The following is a 26367-nucleotide window of genomic DNA, read 5'->3' on the forward strand; positions in this document are numbered from 1 at the left end:
CATGAAGGCCATAATAAATTGCCACCTACATGTGGAATTATATTTTGTAGATCGACAGTGTGTGGGCAGAAGCAGAAAGAGCTTAGGTTTAGACCTTTTAGTTGGGCTTATTTCCTATTGACTGGCTTCTCTTTGGCTGCCAAAGAATGGATCAAGTTCAGAAGCTAAAGCCAAATTGGCAATCCTTTACCTATCTCTCTAAAAAACACCCTAAGTTAGGCAATATCACTACTTTACACAGAGAGGCTTGATTCAAAACTTCAGTTCTTTAAATTTTGCCTCTTTTCAGTGATACTTAAAATTCTAGGACTCCAAAATCACATTCATAAACACATATTTAAATACCACTAACATATGTATGTATGTATGTATGTATGTATAAATGACATAGTTACTTGATGTCCCAATGGAGAACTGAATAAAATAAAATCCTAATGCAGAAATAAGAGGGCTTGAAATAATGCAGCTGGCTGAGAAAGCAATATTTGACTTAATCTTAGAGAGAAAGGAAACAAAGATGAAAGGAGATTCTATTCACTCTCTTAACCATGAGTGAGGCATTTGGGATTGCAAAGTTTTAGCTTTCAGAAGCATGTTGTTGCCAGGAGAGGAAAGAAAGGATCTTACACCTCCTTTTCTTTCCTAGTTCTAAAGTGGTAGGCAAAATGTCTGCTTTTATTGGTTTGAAGTGGTCTACCTATTGCCAAGAAACAAGCAAAGGAAATTATATGCACTTGCTCTCCTCCTAAAATGCCACCTCCTCTGTGAAGCTGTCTTGATTCCCTATTCAGAATGCAAAGCTTCCTTCTCTACACTACATCATATAATTTATACCTCCATTAATATTTGCAAACTATTTTCTATGTGAGTAATGTGTTTACCGGCCTCCCTCTCTTACTAAACTATAAACTTCCACAGCTGAGGAAGGAAGTTATTATCTCTCTAGTCCTCACAATGCTAAGCAGAGTGCTTTATTAATGGTAGGAGCAAAACAAATACATGATGAATGTATAAATATGGTGATGTCAGCTTCATGATGGCTGGAAGTTACGATGATTTTAAGAGTTTAATAAAAATTGAAAGAAAATAGGATAAAGAAATCACCCTTCTTATTTAGCTACTCCATTCACCCAAATCTCTTTTCTCTGTATTTAGCATCATTATTATATACATTGTATACACGCATCTAGAGATGTCCTCCTGGGAATACATTTTATATTCAACATGTTTATTTTGATAACTTTTTTTTTTTAGATTGATTGATTTATTTATACAAGCACTGGGTACAGTCAGAAACGCAGGAGGGTGAGAGAACTCACCAGAGCCAGAGCGGGGAGCAGAGCAGGCAGAAGGACAGAAAGACACTGCTGGGGGAGCAGCGGGCGGCAGGAGAGGTATGAGCGCCATGTGGGACCCTCCTCCGGTGGCCAGGGAGCAGCCAGGGATCAAACCGGCGCTCAAACCGGCGCTGCAGAGGCTGTGGGCAGCTTCGCAACCCAGTGCTCAACCGCTGCGCCACCGGGGAGGCCCTATTTTGATAACTCTTAAGTAAATCATCTTTTGCAGATTTTCAAGGTAAATTGCACTTGGTAGAAAAGTTCAATCAGTCAGACAAAATATATCTGATTCCTGTGAAGCACTGTATTGTCAGATACATAAGAAGAAATTCCAAGATTCTGAAAGTTGAGAACACAACTCCACTAATCAGTTGCCGCCTATCTAAGAAGAAAAAAGAAGAAACCCTAAATTTCCTTTAACTGAGAAGGAAGAATGATCTTAGTTTCCAGAAAAAAACCAAGGGTCTAACTAGAACCTAATTAATGAGGACTGATCACTGTTTCGGGTACACAGTAAAAAATGAAACATTTCTAAAGAGAGAAAGGTCAATTTTAGGCAATGAGAGGCATCTCAAGACTCCTCCCACCCTTTCTATTTTCATGTTTCACATATTATTTTTCTACTGGATACAGACTTGGCGAAAGTTTAACAAATAGTTATTTGGAAACAAAGATAGATTTCTACAATATATATTTTTTCCTTCACAAACTAGATATTTTACTTTGACAAGGACAATTTCTAATCTCTATCACTGAAAGGTACAAAAGGTGGGAAATTGTTTGAATACCAGATAGTCCTTTTGAATTCATTAGGCCATTATCTCCTGGGCATAATTTAATTAAAAGCTGTAGAGTACAAGCTCAAAAGCATTTAGTCAACAAGAAGCAAGTTTTTGGCTTGGGTTTTGTGTTTGACATGAAGTCAGGTTTACAGAAAAGTAAACAAAACTAGACTGGCTAGAGATAAGGGCCTAGAAATGAGGGGTGTGAGACCATGGTTATATTTGTGACTTGGTTTCTTAACAAGCTTGGGGACTTGAGCAAATTACTTAAATTCTCATGTGTAAAGTGAGAGACTATATTCTGATGATTTCTGTCATCCCCTGTAGCACTAACAATTTTTAATTTATTGTTTCTCAAGTTATGGATTAGTTCATTCAATGATTCATGTTGACATCTTCAATGAATATAATAAAGAACCATTTCCCCCTTCAAGGAGTTGATAAATGAGTGAGAAAAGGAAAGGCTTTATTACCTGGAACTCGGAACTCAGTAGCACAAGAGCTCATTCATCCATTCAAGTTCTTACCAAGTCATAAGTACCCATCAGGGAACATGGAGGGAAAGGAGTTGCAGAAACACTACATAAGTTCTTTGAAGGAAGACAGGGTAATTTTTTGTTTCAGCTCACCAATGTTTATTAGTGATAACTGTGTGCCGGGCACTGTGTTGGGCACTGGGCATCCAGGTAAGCGGGGCAGTCCAGTCCTCTATTGAAGCTTACTTATATTCTAGGTGGTGGAGAAAGAAAAACAGATTGTGAACAAATAAACTCCAGATTGTGATAATTATGACGGAAACAGCAATAATGAGAGAGAGAATCACTGTGTGGGGGCAGAGAGGGTGGACTGCCCATTAGCATAGGACAGAGGGGAAAGGCTCTTTGGAGATGGTAGCAGTTGATTGAGCTGAAACATGAAGGTGGATGACAATGGGACAGCCTGCATAGTGGGGACAGTGGTTCAGTTAGAGGAAGTAGGTAGTAACATACTGAGGCAGGAAAGGGCTGCTATTGAGACCATCTGCAGGCTGGTGCTTAAAGAGAGAAGTTACTTCTGGAAAGTATAGGATTAAGGCAGTAGTTCTCAATGAAGGGCCATTTTGCCCCCAGAAGACATTTGGTAATATCTGGAGACATTTTGGGTTGCTGGAATTTGGGGGGGGGGGGGGAGTAAGTTATTACTATTCAGGTTGAGAAAACCTGCACTAAAGGAATATTGCAGTCCAAATTTCTATTTTAGTCGTTATGTATTAAATTCATTTTGCCAAGTTGAAACGTTTTTTTCTTTTATTGCAGAAACAAAATAAAAATCGGTTTCAAGTGATGCACTCCTTTCATCCACTCTTAGGCAATCCCAATGCAGAGGGTCAAGGGACTCGGCAAACCTTGGAATCTCTTCACAGACATGTATCTGAAAGGATCTGAGGAGACCCACACCTAACTCTTCACTGGGGCTGCCGCTAAAGAGGGGCCAGAAATTACCGGCAGTGTAACAGGGTAACATATTCATGCTTTATTTTCACAGTTACAAATGAATGTTAAAAATAATACAAAGTTGGGTCAATGAGTGGGAAGAAGTGGAGGTGCCCTCAAGGACTGAAACCTCTGTGTGTGAACTCTATCTGGCTCCAGCCTCCTCTTCCCCGCGCCATGCGCTCGCCTCAGGGATCCTGTTATAGGGCAGCCCCGATATTGAAGGGGTTGCCTGGCCTGCCTGGGGTGGGGGTGGAGTCCACAAAGCCTGTATGGAATTAGCTTTAGGACATCCTTTTCCCCCTAACAATCCCTCTGCCTGAGAGGCCTTGACTTACATACACTAACCCCAAAGTCTCTCTGGCTCTAACCAGACACCCCAGTGTTGACCCCCAGACGCCGACCCTGCTGGGCCCCCGAGGGGCCTCCCCGCCGGCGCCTCACCTGGGCGGGCTGGCACCTCCTCAGCAAGTCCCGCAGCAGCCTGTCCTCGACGTGAGGGCGGTCCAGGCCTGGCGTCCCGAAGAAGGCCCGTCGGGGCTCTTCTGCAGCCTCTCGCTCCCAGCACCCGGCAGCGCGGGTCCTTCAGGCCCTGCAGAGCGGGACCAGCCCTCGCAAGGGCAGGAAAGTGGCCCCAGCTACGTGGAGAGCGCGGCCGGCCCGCAGGTGGACTAGGAACCAAAGCGCGGCCCAACGCGGAGAGGGGGGGCCTAGAGCGGGCGGACTGGCCTGAGCCACGTTGGCCTCGGCTCTCCTCTTTGCATATTCATGAGGCCGAGCGAGGCTGGAGCCCGGACCAGTCGGACCAGCCACCAGCCATTGTGAGGTAATGAATTATTCATAAGGAAGCTCCTTGCCCCGCCCAGAAACGTTTCATTGATTATTCATGAGCCTGAGAGGCGGGTTTGTGCGGGAAAAGGCCGTTAAGTCCCCAGCTGAGGGCGGCGTCGACTTGCTGAGGTGAGGCTGGCGGGAGGCGAGTGTGGGAGAAAGCGGCCCTTGAAGCTTTGTTAGTTCTTAGGCTTATGTTACTTTTTTTCTTTTCACTCGAGACTGTTTGATTCGAAGTCTGTCGCTGAGGCCCGATCTTCCCTGAGGAGAAGCGGGGAGGGCGTGGGTGGTGGCGGCTGAGGAGGAAGACAAAGGGGGTCTCTAGTAACGTCTCCCCAACACCTGAAGAGGAAACATTTCACTCGTGGGGGGCTTGGGGGGGTCCCGTGACCCACATCCATGTACTTTACTCACTCTTACTTTGTTGTGAGGACGCGGCTGCGGCAGTTAGGCGCCAAACAGTCGGGGAGACGAAATCTGTGGAGACAAGAAGTCGGTGTAGAGTTTTCGGGGTTCGTCGTAGCTAAGTCAGTTTTTGTCCAGCCACTGAGGCGTTCGGCCAGAATCAATGCCTGGCCGGGACCAAGCGGGGAGACAAGTGGGGAGCAGCCCCCCCAATGACCTCGCGGTGTCCGCCATTTGCGGAGCGTCGAGGCGCGAGGGGAGCCGCGCCGCGGGGAGTGTCCAGGGCGCATCCCGTACTCCGCCGGGAAAACCAAGAAAGTTCGGTTCTTGCCCCTAAAGGAGTTTTTAAATCTGATTAGGATGAACTCTGGTTTCTTCCCTCTTGGGCTGTAAACGCCCTGTGATGGGAGGGTGCCTTCCACCCTGTTAATCCCGCACGATGCCTGGCACGCTGCCCCCGGCCCCCCGCCAGTGTTGAATGAATGAGTTTAGTAGCATGAAGGGGATATTATAAAGTTCGAAAGAGCATGAACAAATATCCAGTTAATACCTCGGAAGCCGCTTACTCTGAGCCCGGAGTAGGGGAATTATCGGGGCCAAATGGGATTTATTAAATGGTGAATAATAATTTATGGAAGCAAGCTCTGTGACAACTCTGAGTAACCTTGTGGACCTTGGCAATCATGTCCTCTTCTTTCTAGTTTTACCTTTTAATTCGTTTGGATTGTATATTTTATGCAGGGTAAGATTTAGATTTAGGTTGAGGTTTTATTTTTTAATTTTTTGATTATGGATGCCCCGTTGTTCTGGCACAGTTAATTGAAATTAACCTTCCTCCACTGAATTGGTTTTCCTTTTCTTTATTTTTTAAAAGATTTTTTAAAAAAAAATTTATACAAGAGCGGGGTACAGGCCAGAAGGGCAGTGGGTGAGAGGATTCACCAGAGATAGAGCGGAGAGCAGAACAGGCAGACTGACAAAATACACTGCTGAGGGGAGCAGTGGGCGAGACAGGAGAGGTCTGCTTCGCCATGTGGGTTTCTCTCTGGCCAGCCAGGAATCGACCCCGCGCTGCAGAGGCTGCAGACAGCTTCACAGTGCTGCGCTCAACCCACTGCACCATGGGGGAGGCACTTTCCTTTTCTTTAAAATGAACAAATTTCATTGTTGTAGCGGATATCATCTCATGCAGCTTTATGGATCTGCTAAACACACTTATGTTGACATACACTACCTTTGAATAAAGCCATTCTTCATATCTTGCACATGTAAAGAAGGTCTTCTGATTGCACCTTAGATCCAGCTGTTGGATATTACTGACTCGTTAGAGGATTTTCTCGAAAAATTGTCATGGAAGATTGGGAAAGATGGTTGGAGAGCATCAGGAAACTCAGCAATTATTGTCTCGGGGCAAATGTAATAAAACTGGTTTTGTTTCACTTAGAATGACCAAAAAAAGGAGGGGGGGACACTTAAGCCTTAACTATCTAAATGACAGTGTATTAATCTTTATTCTAAACTTGTATTTATACATAAAAGGCAAAATACTACGAAACTGTGCCATCATTTTTAAATAGGGCAGTTGAGATGTTGGGCAAGGGTTAAGACCAGAGTGAATTTTTATCTGAGAAAGCACAGAAATCTTGCCTTTTTCCTAAGAAGACTATAATCCTGTCACAGAGGACAGGTATTGATGCCTGGTGAAGTTGCAAATGTTTGTAGATGCAATCAATATACAAGAAAATAGAAGTGAAAGGCATTTGAAAGTTAGAATTTTGTTCTTATCTATACTTATGAAATTTCTCCTAGGTTTTTAGATGAGTCAGAACAAGGTGATTAAAAAAAACATCAGCGCTATTCTCTGAGAGTGTATGATCTGTAGAGTCAGACCTCCTGGGGCTGTCAGCTATGAGCTTTCAAAATTAAGCAGGGTTTGTACTTCAATAGGGGACCTCCACAAAATACCTGCTCAACAGGAAAGCAACAGTAGCAATAGAAAAGAGTTTGACAGGAAGTTGAAACAGACCTGGACCAAGAAGAGGAGAACCTCTTGCTTTGTTCTTAGGCTACAGAGACCTCTAAGGGAGGTGGGGAAGCTGCCTCCTATGGGCAGGACTGGACAACCTGGAAAAAGAAAAAGCTCTGGTTTGGGCCTCCCCTGGTGGCGCAGCAGTTGAGCGCTGGGTTGCGAGGCTGCCCTCAGTCTCTACAGCGCCAGTTCGATCCCCGGCTCCCTGTGAGGGCCCCACAAAAAAAAGAAAAAGCCCTGGTACCCTCGAGAAGAGGAAGTCCAGGTGGAGTCTGATGAGACCAACTTTGTTCTTGAAGCCTGCGTGGGCTGGATGTCAAGCGTTCGCTGAGACCCTTTATGGAGTATTCCAACAAAGCAGCTAAAATTGCTGTTTAGTTATTCTGCCCTGTGATTTTATGCAAAATTAGGTATATGGTTTAAAAGTAGATTTGGTTTGCAAACTTTTGCTACACTGTTGAAACAATTTGGGATTAAGGTTGAGAGAATCTGTTTTTGCATAAGTTGAATCAATTTTAATATTTTTCCTGTGATTTGATACCTTTGCTGTTTTGTTTTGGCTAATGCCTCCAGGTTTTTTTTGTTTTGTTTGTTTTTTTTTGTTTTTGTTTTTGTTTTGGGGGGGGGTTGGACTGATAAACTTTCCCAGGGAATGGAGGACTTTTGCTTTCCACAGTGGAAAATACCTGGAGAGACTGGTTTCATTTTGGGAACCCTGAGAAAAATTTTCATCCGAGACTGTACCCCAGCATCCATACATTTGATCTTCAACACCATGGAAATGATGGCAAAAAGTGAAGCTAATTCCATACAGGCTTTGTGGATGCCACCCCTACTCCATCAAGACACCGGGAAACTACAAATCCCAGGATCCCCAAAGGGAAGTGGCAAGGACCTAAGGGCGGAGTTAAGCAGCCATTTTCTCTGTTTGTAAATAAAAACCAGCCATGTTAGTGGGGTCGTGCACATTTGGCTTGTGCTCTTGGCCAGGCAGGTTTGGTCTTGGCAGGTCATTTGGGATTCCAGGTTGGTAGAACGGGTGGAACACATTTAAGAATTTATCTCCCTCTTTTCTCCCTGAGTTGTACATTTCCCCATTCCCCTTCCCTTGTGAATAAACCTTTTGTTAAACTTAAAAAAAAAAAAAAAAAAAAAAAGAAAAGAAAAGAGTTTGAAAGGAGCCTGGGTATTACAAAAAAGGTTTTAAACATTTTTTTGCCTTCTGAAAGCAAGTTCATTGTAGAACCACCAGAGACAATACCTGATTAGAATAAGAGGCAACCCCACCAAGGAGAGTGCTGGTGGTGCATCATTTTAGATAGAAGAAAGCAAAGGAGGATTTCCTTTTGGAGAGTCATTACAGAAAAATCCCTAACTTGTGAGTCAAAATTTCTACAGTTTTAGTTTCTTTTTTGCCACTTAGTGGTTGATTGACCCTGGACCAGTCAATTAACTTCTCTGGACCTTGATTTCCTTCATCTAGAAAAGCAGATGTTTGGACTAGCTGACATTTAAAGTTCCTTCAACCTCTAAAATTTTGTAATTCTTTTCTAGGCCTTTAGTTTTTCCTTGTTCCTGTAGTGTGTCTCTGTTGATTCAGCAAATATTTATTGAGCACCTACTATGTTCTAGCACTGTGATAATTCTTAGGAAGATTCACGAGTGAGCTAAACCATATACAAAATGTCACGTGATTCCATTTTTATGAAATGTCCAGAATAGGTAAATCCAGAGACAAATACCACATCCCCTTGCGAGCCAGGGAAGGGAAGAATGGGGAGTGTTAGGTAATGGGCTTAAGATTTCTTTTTGAGGTAATGAAAACTTCTGGAATTAGATAGTGATAGTTGCAAACTTTGTGAATATACTAAAACCCACTGAATTATACATTTAAATAATTGAGAACTAGGTAGACACAATATTATTTTCTATTAGTTCACGTGGTGGGGAAAATTGGAACCACGGTACAATATTTATTGCATTGGGCACATAACCCAAACTTGATGGTGGTAGCGAATCAGGAAGTAATTCCTTGAGAAAAGTATACTAAGCCATATCTAGGTGATGTAGGAGTTGGGAATGGAGGAGGATGTCCCAGTCAGAAGGAATATTCAGTAAAATATATATGGGGATATATAGGTAGGAATTAATTAGAATATAATAGTAATTGGAAAAACGGGAGTGTGTTCAGACTGGGAATGAGTTTAGAAGTTAAAAGTTAAAAAAAAAAAAAAAAAAAGCCGCTCTCCTAGGACAGATCCTGAAGAACACCAAAAGCTAAGAAATGGGCAGGAGAAAAAAATTTGAAGAGGACAGTAAAGAACAACTGGGAGGCTAGGAGAAAACTAGGAGTTCAAACATTAATAGTAGATATTTTTTAAAAGCAAACATGCTTTGTTACATATATTGAAATATGTGTCAGTGTTTTAATTGCCTTATAAATAATGACTCATTTAGTACTTACAAAACACCTACAAAGTAGGTACTATTACAATCACCATTTTACAGATGGGGAGACTGAGACAACCCAGGATCCTATGGTGAGTGAGTTGGAGACTGAGATTTGATCTTAGGCAGCTTGGCTCCAAAATAGCCCAGTTACTAAACCACTATATTATGTATGTTACCTCTCCAGATAAATACATAATCTTATAAACACTGTAAGAGCCCTGAGAAGATTATATTGTTATCAATTCAGTAATTTCCATTTTACAAAAAGGAAACTGATTCTTGGAAAGATTAAGTTATTTGATCAAGTCATACAGCTTCTAAGTAAGTGAGCAGAATTTGAATCCTGGTTTGTTAGCTACAAAGCCTCTACTAGATTATGCTGCTGGTTATTTTTCCATGTATACATTTGTATGTGGTTATGAAATTTAACTTTACTTACTTTATCGATGTTAATTCCTCATGGATACTAATAGTGACTAGTTTTGAATCCTTTCTCAAAAGCAAGTATTTTGAATGTTTCAGAGTTTTCAGTGATAATATAAATTTAATCTAGGCTATTCATACATTCAAAAAATATGGAATGTGAATGAATTGTGTTCTAATTAGTTATGCTATTTTCAGTGCTTGATTATCTAGAAATGCCACCAGAATGCCTTATGATCATAGAGAAATTATAAAAAGCCACCAATATAGAAAGCTATTTAAAAATAATTATTCCTTTCATTTATTAGCTCTAAAACTAATAACTACCCCAGTTGGGGGTAATTTACCACGGTTTAATAGACCAGAATTAGAGCTTAAACTCTTGTACTTATTTTTCCCATTTTACTTCTTGAAGTTGTCAGAGAGGCATCCCAACTAATGTGCTGAATCAGATTTGAAGGTTATATTCAGAAATGAAGGTTATACTCTGTGGTTAAAAAAATACATATATATGGGGCCTCCCTGGTGGTGCAAGGCCTTAAATGTCAACACCATGAAGTTCTCTGCAGCCACTGCAGCACAAGTTTGATCCCTGGCCAGGGAGTCAATCCACATGGAGCAGTAGACCTCTCCTGTCTCGCTGGCTGCTCCCTTCAGCAGTGTATTCCAGTCAGTCCTCCTGTTTTGCTCCCCATTCTGTCTCTGGTGAATCCTCTCACACCCCACACCTCTGGCCTATACCCCAGCTCTTGTATGCATAAATTAATAAATCTTTTATATATAGATAAATAAATCTTGTGTATATATATATACTAATTATATATTTATAACATTTAATAACCCTCTGTTATTTTGCCCAATATGCAGTTTATTTTTCTCCTTCAAATGTCTTTGGGAACAAGTAACTTAGCTTAAATTTTCATTGGATAATTAGAAATATTAATTCAAAGGCCTTATGTCAAATTTATTTTAAAAATTGGTAGTGAAGATAAAGCTTTTTATTAAGTTAACTTTCCAAAGAATACAGTTCAGTGCTGATCATATATGTGTGTGTGTGTGTGTGTGTGTGTGTGTGTGTGTATCGGAATATTTAAGAACCAAAGAACCATTAGGTGATTTTCAATCTCATAAAATATTTTAGGAGCGTCCCCTTGTGCTGTTCTGAAGAATTTGAGAGAAGTTAAATAATTCCTGTTTATGATCTCTGTCACCACCTTGTGGCAGTGTCTTCAAATAATTCTGCACTTTTATTTGCAAGCTCTTCCAAAATTTTGCACTAATCTATACATAAAACAAGCCACAGGCTATCCTGGATGATCCAAAATGAAATTTATTTGAATGGAAATTGAAAGAAACAGGGGCCTCCCTGGTAGCGCAGCAGTTTGAGCACCTCTCTGTGAAGCTGTCCTCAGCCTATGCAGCACAGGTTCGATTCCTGGCCAGCTAGGGGGATACCCACATGGTACAGCAGACCTCTCCTCTCTCACCCACTGCTCCCCTCAGCAGTGCTTTCAGTCTGTCTGCTGTTCTGCTCCCAGCTCTGTCTCTGGTGAATCTTCTTATCCTCCCAAACCTCTGGCCTGTACCCCAGCTCTTTTTTTTTTTCCCAGCTCTTGTATAAAAATAAATAAATCTTTAAAAAAAAAAACCTTGAAAGAAACCCCCATATGATGTTAAGACATTTGAATGTCACTTTTTTGTGTAACTGAAACAACAAAAGTGAGAACTAGATGTATCTTAAATGTTAACTTCTCATTGAAGTAAAATATACATGAGATAAAACTGACTACCTCACTTATTCTCAAGAATATAATTCAGTAGCACTAAGAGCATTTAGAGTGTTGTGTAACCGTCACCATTATTCATTTCTAGAAAATGTTCATTGCCTTGAACAGAACCTTAAACTTCCCACTCCTTTCACCCTCCAGCCCCTGCTAATCTCAATTCTGCTTTCTGCCTCTATGAATTTGACTACTCCTACCTCATATAAGTGGAATCATGCAATATTTGTCATTTTATGTGTGGCTTATTTCACTTAGCATGTTTTCAAGATTCATGCATGTTGCAGCACTTTTTAGAATTTCATTTATTTTTTAGGCTGACTAATATTCCATATATCACACTAAAATCCATTTATTGATCATTGTTGATGGACATTTGGGTTATTTCTACAATTTTGTTATTGTAAATAATACTGCTGTGAACATTGGTATACAAGTATTTGTTTGAGTCCCTGCTTTCAGTTCTTCTGGATATATACCCAAAAGTAGACTTGCTGGAAATATGGTGTTTCTGTTTAACTTTTTAAGGAACTGTCTACCTACTGTTTTCCATAGTGACTAAATCATTTTACATTTCCACCAGCAGTGTACAAAGGTTTCAGCTTCTCCGCATCATCACCAGCACTTGTTATTTTGCATTTTTAAAAACAGCAGTCCTAATGGGTATGAATATATACTTTAGCGTTTGGTTTGAATTTGTAAATCAATTATACATAAATTTAATTCAATAAAAGTTTTTGAGCCCTTCCTGTATACAGAGCACTGTTATACCCTGAGGGAATAGCAAGGATGAGTAAAACATATTTTTGATTCTTTAGGTGATTTACAGTTTATTTTTCTCCTTCAAATGTCTTTGGGAACAAGTAACTCAGCTTAAATTTTCATTGGATAGTTAGAAAAATTAATCCAAAGGCCTTATGTCAAATTTATTTAAAAAATTAGTAGTGAAGATAAAGCTGTTTATTAAATTAACTTTCCAAAGAATACAGTTCAGTGCTAATCATATTGTTCTTTGGAAAATTCAAAGTGAAGATTTTTTTTTCAACCTAAAATCATTTTATAATTTACTGTGGTCTGATAGAACTATTTTGTATTCTTTCTTCTTTGCCTCTTCAAAATTAGCTCAGTTATTTTCTCGCTAAACTGAACAATCTTGAAAAGTTTATATTTAACTGTCCTTGATTTTAGTTTTTCACTTGTTTTTGGAATTTTTCACTTTGAAATTTGGCAAAATAACAAAGGGTTATTAAAATGTTATGTTAAGCAAATCTCTAAAATTTATTTCTTTTAATAGGTTAGACTTGTTTAAAGAATCCTGATACATTCCTATAATGGCCACTGCTCAACTCTGTCACTCTGTCAGAATTCACAAGACATCTAAGGTATATTAAGAATTAAGAGAAAATCAATGACTATTTAGTGAGTTAGTTTAAAATCATGACTTGAAGCTTTGGTGCTTTATTTATTTATTTTTTTGAACAGCAGTTTTCTCAGTTAATTGGCACTTAACATTCTGGCAGAATATGTCTACATTTTAACTGCCTAATGGACTGTGAATGTTTAGAAAATTAGATTTCTAAAAGTAACTTTGTAACATGCATGTTTTATATTTATATATTTAGATTTTTTCTGGAGTATAAGAAATCAGAGACAAGCAGATGTCTAAAAAGAATGGTTCTTTGTTAAACATTCACTTCCTGAAAAAATTAGGAAACTTCTAATGCACACCATGATGCAATTATAAGAATTGAAGGAGAGAACACTGAGATGAATTTGGATGCTGGGACTGAGTTAATACACAAAGTAGTGTGTGCATTACATACATGTGAAAGAGTTAAACAGTACAACTTAGAAGAATTAAGAGATTAAGGAATATATACTTTGTTCTCTAATCAATAGAAAGTTGGTGGGTTTGATCAGGAAAGTGGATAAAATAATGCTTTTAGGACTATTGAACTATAGCAGAAATAGGAAAGACTGAGGTGAAAGAGAACTAGGGCAGAGAGAAAGCAAGTCATTATTCAGCATACTCACCAAGCAGACTTCTGATTCTCATTTTGTTTCCTAAGTGTGCTTCCTTCCTGAGGGGAAAATGCTGAGTTGGATATATAAATTGCAATCAGCTTGGCAATTATTTTGCTCGCTGCAAATTAAGAAGTTGACCTTTTGATATAAACGGATCTTTATAGTTTGGACTACATGAGCTATATCTCCCAGAAAATTTTAAGTGACTATATGATTATGCTATTTAATACTTAAGACAACAATAATAATAACTATAAAAGTTAGATTTATTTGGCACTTAGCATGCGCGGGGCTGTGTGCCAAGGGCTTTATATTGTTTCAGTTAACCCACACAATAAGCAGGAAACTAAAGCACAGACACATAAAATAGCTTGCCTAATGTCATGTAACTCGACAGCTAAGCTGTCAAGTATCACTTTTACCATTAGCACATTATCTTATTAAAATAATTTACAATGGGGAGGGAGCACAGTGGACTATGGGTGTTTTGGTGGTTTACTAAGACCTGAACAGGGAGATCCTATACCTCTAAAACAAACAACATTGTAAACCAAGTTACCTCCATAAAAAAAGGTTATGTGTTTTCCATTATTTTGTCATAGTATCTTCATTTCAGTCATCCATAAAAACATAAAAAAAAGCGTCAACCAAAAAAAAAAAATCAGTAACAACTTTTAAAATAAAAACTCTTAAAACCAGCTGAACTAGGCGAAAAATTCCTGTACTATGAAGTAGCAGAAATCTAGAGGTCTATTCTAACTATTGATCTGCATTACTATATGTGCCCTTATAGATTATAAATTTAAAGTGTCTTTATACTTTCAGGCTATTTAATTTTATAAATGGTTGTTACATCATACATGCAAAAGTATTAATTTTATTGTATACCCTTAAACAACTGTATGTAATGTGGTTTGACAAAAAGGATCAACTGATAATTCATTACCACTAAATAGTGTACCAAAGATGCAAGCTTGCATAGCAAAATCATAGGTAGAATGTCTAAAAGAGCTCTATAGATATGAAAAACTTATTGAGAATTCTTTCTTATATAAAGTCATATTTGTTTTAACTAATAGGATTATTAAAGCTTGAACATTTGGAATTATGTAGTGTAGTAACAAGACCCCGAATTTGAATAAGTAAGGTAACCAGATACTTAACAATTCTGATTTCTGACAGTGTAAATTAGTTTCTACTGCTTTTGTACTTTATATAAATTATATAAATGAGTACAGGAGTGCTCATTTGTATCTGGTTTCTTTTGCTCAGCATTATGTGTTAAGTATAGTTATAGATCATTAATTCTTATTATTCTGTAGCATTCCATTGTGGATATATACCAATTAATTTATCCATCTTCCTGTTGATGAATAATTGGGTATTTTCCACTTTGGGACCTCTTATGAATAATGGTATTTGGAATGGTCAATGATTTTGAGGAGTTCTTTACCCATTCTATATGAATCATTTGTGAGACATGTATTGATTATATCTTCTTCCACTCTTGAGTTTCCTCGTTGCTCTTAATGGTGTATTAGTGAACAGAAGTTCTTAATTGTAATAGTCTAATTCATCAATATTTGGAAAATACTTTTAGGTGATAATGTATTCACATAATACTAGCTAGAGTTAATAAGACAGTTTGCGCTTGGATTAAAGAAGATACAAAACAGTCTCATAGACTAATTATGACAAATAATCAAATTATATATTTGTGTTAACACATGCACACAGTGAGCATTGAATGATATGACAAACATATTGAAATGATAACTCAAGATACTCAACATAAACTATCCATCAGGAATTATTCTTTTTTTTTTAAAGATTTATTTATTTATATATACAAGAATTGGGGTACAGGCTTGGGGGGGAGTGAGAGGATTCACCAGAGACAGAGTGGGGAACAGAACAGGCAGATCAACTGAAATACACTGCTGAGGGGAGCAGCGGGTGAGTCAGGAGAGGTCTGCTTTGCCATGGGGTAGCTCCCTGGCCGGGGATTGAACTCATGCTGCAGTGGCTGTGGATAGCGTCATAGGTTGCATCTTAACTCCTTGCGCCACCAGGGAGGCCCCATCAGGAAATACTCTTTATGCAAGAATACTGTTAGTTGGTAGACTCTTCTAACATACTCCTACATCTTCATACATGTTTGTCACTCTCATGACATTTCTAATATGGCATTTAATTTAAGGCAGATTATCCAATAATTTAAGAACAACTGTATAAATTGTTTAGTTTGTCATATATATATGTACACATGCACAATATATGAACTTTAGAAACAAACCATTGATAATAGTGATACTTTTTGTAGAATATCTGGCAACTCAAAGAGCCTTAGTATTTGGAAAAATTCTAGATTAAACACAAAGATGTGGAAATATATGGTAGTAGAATAATAGAGGAAGAGCAGTAGTAGCACCACAAAGCTAGAGAGAAAGGTGCATAGGAGAGGATATGGGAGTAGAGTCAGAGAGGGGAGAAGATGAGGAAGGAAAACTAAGCAAGGATAAAATTTTAACAGTTTTCAAATGTCACACAGAGGTATTTGAATTCTATCTATATGAATACCGGGAGTGTCATGATAAGATTTATATTCTTTGAAGTTAATCATGATAATATGGTAATATGAAGGAAAGATTGAAGGCAGAAAGACTGAATAGCAGGGAGATCAGGGCCTACTGCAGTAATAAAGGGGGTGAAGTAAGTATGTTTTGAGTCAAAGCAGTGGCAATGAGAAGGGAATGGGGAAAATGGATTTTAGATCTCTTTTAGAGAGAATAAATAGGACTTAGTGATTGGATATGGGGTATAAAGGAGGGAGAGAAGCCAAATATGTGCTACTTCTAGTCTGGATGATTGGAATGGATGTTGATTCATTTGCAGGAAACTTGGGATCAGATTTCAAAGTGATAGCTATGAACTGAGTTTGACAAGTCTACAGAGTGGCCTAAGTGCAGATGCTCAGAGGATAGAAATATAGAACTGGGGTTCAGAACATAAAAAAGGACTTGAAGTATAGGCTGTAACTGAAGCTGTGAGACTAGATGAAATTACCTAAGAAGAGAGTTAGAGGGAAAAAAAGGACTGAAGACAGAATTCTAGGTAGGACCAACATTTAAAAGGAAAAAAAAAAAACTGGAAAAAATAAGAGATTGAGCAAGATACAGAAGGATAAGTGAAGAGTCATAAGAAAATTGTGTTACTTTCCCGAGATGAATAATGCCAGATTTTGAATACTAACAGCCTTTTTCATTACTGTGCTTATTACCATCAATGTATAAGTACAAGCTATGCATTATGTTTACTCAAGTACTAATGAATTAGATTAAATCCTTATCTACTAGAGTCAAAATGTTCCTTTTGCCTTGTCACCTATATTATACCCCATTCAGGAAAATTAGCAGTAGACAATCTCATTTTAAACTTGAATAGGTCATATTGTAGACGTTAACTTTTAATACTTTCTCTGAAAACAAACTGCAAAGCATGAGGTAAAGTTGAGGGACCTGTGAATGAATCATAGTAAACAAAGAATTTGTTGAATTATTTTCTACTGTGGTTCATCAATGCAGTTTCTTGGAGGACAGGAATTCCAAAATGAATAGTAAGATAGCCATTTCTCTCCATTGCACATTCATATTTACCTGCACCAAAGCAACATTAGTAAGAAAAGGGCATTAAAAGTAAAAGAATTGCTTTTTCTGTTTCTTTTTACTTTTTTTTATCACAAGTAAACTGGAACCAGAACATGATCTTGTCTATCAAGTTTTAGTGTAGATCTAATCATGTTAATGTAATAAAGCATATTAAGTGTAATGTAAAAAAAGAAAAAGAAAATTGTGTTAATGGCAGCTGAGAGAAGAGGGAGAGGGGGCAGAAGTATCACACACTGCATGAAAGTTAGAGAGTACAGGAACCTAGAAGTCAATGATAGGGAGCTTTGGACATTTTGAGAATAGTATAGAATTGAGGGGGTGAAGGAAAGATTGTATTGGGTTCTGAGACATGCGAAAAGGGTCTCGAATCCATGGATCATTGTGAAATAAATAGTCTTGAATTACTTGAGTAATTGTCTTTGCTCTTCTACTCTGCCTTACCTGTGCAATCAATTATTTGAACAACAAATAGGGTTTAATTAGAAACAAAACAACAGAAGAGAGAACAGATTGGAGAGTGCACTCATGGTGAGAACAATGTGTATGTCCCTGAATCTAAGGCTAATGATCTCCTAAATAACCTCTGGGGAATCTTCTCTTCAGTTCTACCAGAGGTGGAAACTATCATTTCTTGTTGGAGAATCAAGGCATATTGGGCCCTGTAGTTTGCTGATTAATGCATGTGTTGTTACTCTTTCTAGCCTCCCAACCTCATTTAAATAGAGTTCTAAATATTAATGTTTACACTTGTGGAGATCTAATTTAATGCAATATTCAAAACCCTGTTTCCTTTTTTATTATGTTGAAGCACAAAATAAATCACCCCATACTCCTCTGGTTCTTGAACAGGATGAGTAATCAAAATAGCATCTGATGGATAAACAAAGAAAAAACAATGCATTCATATGGAGAATTCCCAGGGTTGTAAAGTCTAAAGAAAACTGGAGCAAATCAGGTGTATTTATCCTGCATTTTAGGACCTGGGGCATAAGGACAGAGAGGAAGAATCCACATTACAGACAAGAAGGGAGTGATCTTATCCTTACTCTCAGACTAAGGATGAGATTCTTAGCGAGAACATGTTTATTGATAAACCTAGAACTGTGTGAGACTCAAACTGTCAGTCTTCTAGGTCTTAAAAGAGAGACGATTGATTGCTTCTTCACCTAGAAAAGGGCAGAAGCTTATGACATATAGATCTCTTCTTCCATTAGCGGGCTAAGGATTTAGGCAAGAACGGAAGCCTGTTTTAGTCTTCAGGACCTTCATTGCTCTCAATCCAAAACAATCTGCATTCTTTAATCTCCTGCAACTCACAAAGCCTTGATTGCCCTCTAGTTCTGTTCTCATCCCAAGATCTACTCTGAGGCTATTGAGGAAAGTCTGTCTGATGCTTTTGAGGGGACTGATCCCATAATTAGCTATAAAGGTATCAGATTTGAAGTTTTGAAAATCTTTTCATTGTATTTATGGTAATGGCTTGATAGGGTGAAAACATTAAGGAATACTAATCATTTTCATCTTTTTCCACAGGAAACAATTTTCCCATCCCAAATCACTAATGAGCATGAGTCACTGATAATGGTGAAGAAACTTTTTGCTACTTGTATTTCATGTATAACATATCTAAGGGGTCTGTTTCCAGAGAGCTCTTATGGAGAACGCCATTTGGATGGTAAAGTATAATTAAATGGTTAATTTGACTGGTGTAGGCCTTTTCTTTTTTTTGGCAGGAGTAAGCCTTTTATTTCTCACAGGCTGCTAATTCCAAATTATGGGTCTGTTCATCAAGATCAATTTGCTAATTTACTTTTCATTTTAATTTCACTATGTTTAGTGGTTATACTTATAGGTTTTATGTTAGTACCTGGCTAGATACCAAATAACAGACTAAGGAAAAAAGAAATCTATATGAAGTCCAGTAATTCTAAACCATACCCATTAAAAACAGCAGCCAGATCAAAATCTGTTTGGATGCTGTGGAACTGAATATTTTGTGCCTCAATTAAATTTGTTTTTTTGAGCTGTACTTTGGCACTGAGGAAGTTTAATGGAGCCAGGTTAAAAAAAAAAAAACAAAAAAAAACCTCATCTTCTTCTTAGTGCATATAAATATACTGGGAAAATGTATACTCACACCAAACCCATTTGTTGATTAACACAGATATTGAGACCATTATCATTCTAATCAGCTTAGTTTTTTTCTCAACTGCCAGGTCTTCTACTTTTCTTCCCTTTGTTTCTTATGTTCTTAAACTTACAATCTCATGACCTTATAGTATAAGCTGCTTCTGACACCTTTTCCTTCTCTTATATTAAAAAAAAATCTACCCAGGACTCCTTGTTAGTGTGCTATCAAGTCACCCCAAACTGTTGTGGGATCTAGCCATCTATGCACACAAAGGCAAAAGAAGCAAATTCTTAATGTGAAAGATTGTTAATAGAATTGGCATGGAGAGAAGGAGAAGGATAGGGTAGGATGGTGTGGGATGGGGGGAGAGGAAGAGTAAGGAGAAGGAAAAGGAGAAGGAAGGATTTCAAATAACAACAAACTCCAAAAATTACCCATCCCTTTGTGGGTTAATGCCCCGCCAAACAGGCCTGGCCTGAAGTCAGGCCACTGAGGCCCAAAAGCTTGCCACAAGTCTAAAGTACCTTAGGTACCTTAGGGCAATGAACCACAAGAAAGGGCTTATGTAGGTCCCAGAGTGCTGGGACAGAAGGAAAGAGAGAAAATGTGAAATACCCACATAATCCATAGTAAGGTCAAGATAAAGGCTGCCATTGTCTCTGCCAAGAAACAAGAACCAGCTTCTTCATGTGTACTCTCATCCATGTATCTTTTCCAAAGTCCTTCTTTCAAGTATTTCTACATATCTTTCCTCCATGTATCTCCTTCCAGCAGAACCAGGGAGCTAGAAAAGCAAGAGTGCCTGAGCCCATGTGTTCAGTTACAAGCTAAGCATGACTGATAACTTCACCCCTAGTTCCCAGCAATCCCCCATTCAGAAAATCAAATTCAGAGCACGCTGGGAATTGTAGTCCTCAGCACCTAAAATCTCTTTAGCCTGGAGATGTAGTTCATAAAAATGTCTGGGTAGAGTTCATTCAGGACATTATTCACAGGTTCAGAGTTTGCTTCTTACTCCAACATCTTCAATTTTCCAAATTCTTCTTATTTTTGTTTGAAAGGTTGAAATGTGATAACAATTCAAATTATCTTATTGGTTTGTCACTAAAATGAGAATTGTTATTTGGAAAATAAATATGTAAAGCTACAAGTTTTCTTTTAAGATATTTTATTTCAAAATCTTACTATATAACAATTTCTCACATCTATATGTCATTATACACTTCGGCCTCATTCCTATTTAATTTTCTCAAGTAACATTTGATTCAATACGTGAGTATAAAATACATGAGTACTATAAACAGAAAAGCATATTTGCAATCTTGACAACCTAATTTGTATTATGTCCCTTTTTGGTCTTTATGATTTAAATCTGTAATAGTGAATACACTCATGTATAGTATATATCTGCAATTTTTCTTTTTGTTTGAAACATAGAATTAGAAAAAGACATGTTTTGGGTAATTAAGCACTCATTTTGTGCCATTCACTTTCCTAGGCATGGGGATAATATCATTTCATAAAATTTCATGTGTGTATAACATTTTTAATAAAAGTTATTTGTCTTTCTCTCATGTTTATGCTTAAAAGTTCCAACCATCATAAAAATGTTCAATTTTCCTGTGTCACTCTCTTTTTTGGTAATCTCTAAGTTATACCAGTACGGAATAATTTTCATATCTCTCAATAGAGTTAAAAATGATGTCTCTTTTTAGGATAGGAAAACAATAGTTGAAAAGGTGAAGTGATTTATGTATCATCGTACCTGTATTAGTGGTTGATTTTGGACTGAAGTAAATCAAAATTCTCAGGATTTTCCTATTCTTTTCTAAGTATAGTAAAGTAGTTAAATTTCAGGTGAAAATTAGTATTTGACACTAATTCATGAAGAATATTTTCATCTTTTCTTTTAAGGGGAGAATTATCAGAATAATAACTTAAGGTTGAGGTGTATGTTTTAAATTTTTCATAGAGATTATCTCAATGCATCTCATAATTACTTAGAATTCGGTAAAAGCAAAGAGTGACATGAATAGACTTTGCAACCAACTCAGTTGTGTTATTGTAGGAGGGGGCGACTGTAAACTTTAATCAAAGTTAGAATTAAATCAATTAGCAACATAGGGTTTATTTTTAAAATAGAGATCAAAATGTTTCTGTAAGCTATAACACTCAGTAAGTTGTATAAATAAAATACTTTAAAAATACCCTTATTTAGTGCAGACAGTTTGGTACAGCTTATGAAAATAAACTGTGTTTCTATTTTTATAGACCTCAGTTTAAAAATCCTCCGAGAAGACAAAAAATGTCCTGGGTCACTGCATATTATCAAATGGTAAGAACTGAAGTTCCACAAAAGTTGAACAACATTATTTTTATCATGACTGAAATTACCCATTAGACTTTATTAGGCAGTACTATGTTCTTAAAGCCAATCTTTTCTTTTTTTTTATAATTTCCTAGAAATGTGTAACATTTATTCAGTATTATTTTAAGATAGTGACTTTGTTTTGTTTTTGGTGAAAATGAACTTGTATAAAGAAAGAAAAACATCAACTAGAATGTGATTATTTCTCTTGTGCTTGCATGCCAGTGTCCTAAATATTATGGAAGCCAAAAAGAAAAATAAGATGTATTTTCCTATCTCAAATTGTTTACGTATTATTTATAAAGTTCTATCAAGATGTTGCTGGGAGTTTAAAAAAATAATTAAGTGGGAAAAGTAAAATGATTGTTAATTTTCAAATAAAAAAATGTAAATCAGTTCTGTACTTGGATTTTTTTCCCCCCTTAACATCTGGTCCAATTGACATCAAACATTTATTTCTTGACAGGATTCAAGGTTGTTTTGACGCTTTGGAAAAGAGATACGTAAGAATGTTTTAAAATTTACAGCAGGATCAAAGGCTAATCTTTTATTCCTTAAAAAAAGTTTATATTTTATTTTGTTGTGTTTTAATAGCGTACTAGTACCTTCATTTGCATTTATGAACGAGTTTTATTTTGTCTCTGTTTTCCTGTTGATGTCTCAGTTACATCAATTAGAAATGAAACCCTCATTTTTCTCTATTGCATACTCACTCATATCTTTATGACCCAACCACAGTATTTCCTCTGAAGTCACTGGAAGAGATCCACAGGATGTGGGACAGGGGCAATAATCTGGCATTTAGCACATTGAATATATTCAAAATAGTAGCTATTCAAGTTTCAGATATGAAAGGAAAAGATAGACTTGGCTAGTTAGTTTTTATTCTTTTTTTTTTTTTTTTAAGATTTGTTTTTATTTATTTATTTATACAAGCACTGGGTACAGTCAGAAGCGCGGGAGGGTGAGAGAATTCACCAGAGCCAGAGCGGGGAGCAGAGCAGGCAGAAGGACCGAAGTACACTGCTGAGGGGAGCAGCGGGCGGCAGGAGAGGTCTGCGCGCCATGCGGGACCCTCCTCCAGTGGCCGGGGAGCAGCCGGGGATCGAACTGGCGCTGCAGAGGCTGTGGGCAGCTTCGCAACCCAGCGCTCAACCGCTGCGCCACTGGGGTGGCCCGTTAGTTTTTATTCTATCTTAGTTATTTGTTCACTTTGTTTGATGGACATATAACACCCTTTTCCCTCAATATAGTTTTGTAGCTTGAATTTTTCTGCCTGCTCTGCTCCCTGCTCTGGCTCTGGTGAATTCTCTCACCCTCCCGCGCTTCTGACTGTACCCAGTGCATGTATAAACAAAACAAACAAACAAATAAATAAAAAAAAAAATGCCTCTATAATAAATAAATTAAAAAAAATAAAAAATAAAAAAAAATAAAAATTTTAAATTCATCTGATCTTTCATGTTGTCCAAGACAACTGGGAAAATACTCTTAGTCCTGGTTGAAAAAACAAATGTGTGTAAATGAACTTTCTACTACTCCTTTTCCCATCTGTGTCTTCTTTTTACTTTTTCTCAATCCCTATTCCTTAAAGAAATTTTGAGGTGAATAAGCCTTGTGCTGGATTATGTTGTGCACTTGTACATTCCTTTTTTCATTGAACAATTATTCTTATGATTTTTCAACACTGGTTGGGGGACTGAGGGATACAAATATAAAATAGATATAGAATTATGCACACAAAGATCTAACAAACCATGGAAGAAGAAAAATGATATTCACATGCAGTGCTGATGATCAGCTGTTTCCCAATAGCCCACCTATACCTGTTGTTAAAATTTTGAAATACTGTGTATGGGACAGTAAATAACTGCCTCTCTGAGACCTCAAGTGACCCCCATTAGACCTCACTCTCACTCCACCAGTATCTCTTTTGGGATCTCCCCAGACCACTCTACAATATAGCAACTAAAGAGTTAACACCTGGCCAAGGGGAGCTTTTAGGAACCCATCTTTTTAAATTGACGTCTTTTTAAATTGGTCAGCACCTCCCCCATATTGGAAATTGAAATATTGATTTTTTCATTTTTCATATTTTTATATAAAAAAGACATTTTGGCTATCAACTCTATCATTGGTGTGCTGAACACTGTTCATTCTCTTTCATCCATTCATTTAGCAACACTTCATTAGTGTCTATTGTTGAGGGACAGTACAATATCGTTAAGAGCTTGAATTCTGAAATCAGTCCGCAGTGAATCCCAGTGTTGCCTTTTAAAATCTCTGTGACATCGGGCAAGTAAGCTACCTCTTGGCACCTTATTTTTTTTTCACACATAAAATGGTAATAATAATATAACCTCGCCCTTAGGATTGTTTGAGAATTAAATTTGAGTTAGATTTTACATGTCTAGATTTTAGAGATCTAAACCAGAAGTTTGTAAGCATTAGCTTGCATGAGGATCAGCTGGTGGACTTGTTAAAACACATTCTAAGCTCTTCCCCCAAATTTCTGATGTGAGAATTTACATTTCAGACAAATTCCAGGTGATGCTGAGACTGCTGGTCTAGGGATCATACTCTGAGAACTGTTGATCTAAAAATGTTAAGAGCAATGCCTTGGACATGATAAGAACTGCGCGTTAATCCTTCCTCCCTCCCTTCCAGCCTTCTTCCTTTCCTTTCTTGCTTATTTAATCTGTGCCACACATGGTGCCTTGGTACTGGAGGAGATGAAAATAAGAGAAAGATGTGATTCCTTCACTCAAGAGATCACAATCTAAAAGAGTCTTTTCTTAAATAATTACAATATTACATATACTAAAATAACAGTGTAATGTAGAAAGAGTATATACCTAGTTGGATGGATTTATTTTACTTCTATTTAATTTACTACACGTAAGGATGAATCAATCAACGTTACTGTTTTGGGAGATTAAAAAAAAAACACCTTAGACGAGTGACTTAAGTAAGTAGTATTTATGATGTTTTTCAGTTGTTATTACTTTTCCCAGGGTGCCCTCATTACTAGTAGAAATAATTAGTGCTTTAAAAATAATTAGTGCTTTAAAAAAGTCAAGATCTAGAGATCTTAAAACATCTCTTGTGTTGAAGATGATTATTGTATTTCTAATTGTGAAATTTTAGGTTATTTTTACAGGGTTTTTTTGGGGGGGGCCTGTATTATATTATGCTTGAATTTTTTAAAATAAACATTAATTTGTATTTTTAGAAAGTCGTTATAAAAATATGATGTTGTTGTAGTGCAGGCAGACAGTGGGGCAGAGAGAGCAAAGGAGAGTCCTGGAGCCCTCAGTAGCTTTTTCAGACTTTTAATGATCTTTCTACACTATTTGTAGTGAGGCATCCAGGTTCAGGGCAGGCAGGTGGGTGGTGATGGGGGTAGGAGGCTGGCAGGCCTCCCAGCCCTTGGCAAATCTTTACTCTCTCTGGTGTTGTGTCATGGTCTCTTCCTCTCATAGCCGTTCTCCCCCACACCATCCTGTCACTGTTCCATCCTTATATTCTCAGCTTCCAGGCTCAGGTGTGCCCATCTATTCATACCTACGCCATACTCCAGATGTCCATTATCAGATATGTGGACCCTGAGCCCATGTTCCCAAGCGCTCCCTGCATTCAAGACTGCAGGTGATAGCCACAGAGGCCAATGGCGCAAAAAACCTGAGCAATCTTCATTTACCCTTCAGTTCCATATAACCTTCTGACTTCTCATTCCCATTCTCAATCCCTTACCATTCCTACACTGTCCACAATATATTCTTTCAAAAACTTAAGTCTGATCATGTCTTGTGCCTAAAATTCTTTCATGGCTTTCAAAGTAAACTTCAGAGTCCTTCACATAATCTGCAAAGCCTTTTATGATCTGTCTTTTCAAGGCATCTCTCTCTCCATTGCTTACCATGTTCAAGCCACATAAGGATTATGGAATATGCCAAATGGGTTTACCATTGTATATATTATTCCTTTTATCTGGAACGTTTTCTTCCTTATACCCTTTGCCCTGTCAACTCCAATTTCTCCTTCAGATCTTAGCATAAATATTTACTTTTTTGAGGAGGCCTTCCCTGACACCTCTCCATCCCTGCTCCCTACACCATCCTAGATTTTCCCTCTAATTAGTGTTCTCAAGTACCTTATGCTGCTGCTTCATAGCAATTAACCCAACATTAACCCAGTTGTAACAATGTGCTGATCTGTATGATTTCTTTAATGTTTTCTCCCTTGTTGAACTGCATTTTCCCTGAAATCAGGAGCCATGGCTATTTTTGAATCAGAGAATAAATGAACGAACTTTTAATTGAATAATTAATATGAATTAGTTTCAGTGTGTAGTTTTAATATTAGTTGTCTGCAGTAACCAAAACATCCACACAGTGTCACTAAAGTTTTAGCCCTTTGGGTGAAATTGATGAATAATTTGTTATAAATTATGGTCCTAAAATTTATATTCTAGTTTCAAAAAATTTGTCATGTATATTTATCATATATAAAAATATATAATTATGTTTCTATATATCTATTACTTTTTCAAGCACAGAGAATTTGTAGTAATGTGTATATAGGGAGAATAAGCATTTTATAGATTTATATCAGACTTAAAATTTTTTACTGTAGCAGTGCAAACTGCCTGCCTGTGTCTATGC

At 37.6% G+C, this 26367-nt stretch overlaps 1 protein-coding gene and 1 long non-coding RNA gene across 8 annotated transcripts in view; one reads left to right on the forward strand and one right to left on the reverse strand.

Annotated features, from left to right (window-relative positions):
* Positions 1–1690: 1690 nt before the first annotated feature.
* On the reverse strand, positions 1691–5090 carry LOC119244834 (uncharacterized). The gene is made up of 3 exons (XR_005125150.2): positions 4843–5090; positions 4036–4718; positions 1691–2848 (listed from the first exon to the last, which is right to left on the reverse strand). It is a non-coding gene; the product is annotated as an uncharacterized LOC119244834 (long non-coding RNA).
* HORMAD2 (HORMA domain containing 2) overlaps positions 3415–26367 on the forward strand; it is an 88430-nt gene continuing 65477 nt past the window's right edge. For 4 of the 7 annotated variants that reach the window (XR_008551863.1, XR_008551865.1, XM_054695244.1 and 1 more), the window contains exons 1-5: positions 4460–4551; positions 12806–12893; positions 18738–18879; positions 21607–21670; positions 22170–22206. Coding sequence is in view for 5 of the 7 variants with exons in the window: in XM_054695244.1 (XP_054551219.1) it covers positions 12843–12893; positions 18738–18879; positions 21607–21670; positions 22170–22206 (294 nt within the window). In the remaining 2 variants the exon portion in view is untranslated. Of the gene's footprint in view, positions 3616–4459; positions 4552–12805; positions 12894–18737; positions 18880–21606; positions 21671–22169; positions 22207–26367 lie in introns of those variants that run through there. The other 3 variants (XM_054695245.1, XM_054695247.1, XM_054695248.1) reach the window with 3 other exon arrangements.

Source organism: Talpa occidentalis, unplaced genomic scaffold (genome assembly GCF_014898055.3).
Source record: "Talpa occidentalis isolate TD23 unplaced genomic scaffold, MPIMG_talOcc4v2.1 talOcc4.14, whole genome shotgun sequence".
Lineage (NCBI taxonomy): Eukaryota > Metazoa > Chordata > Mammalia > Eulipotyphla > Talpidae > Talpa > Talpa occidentalis.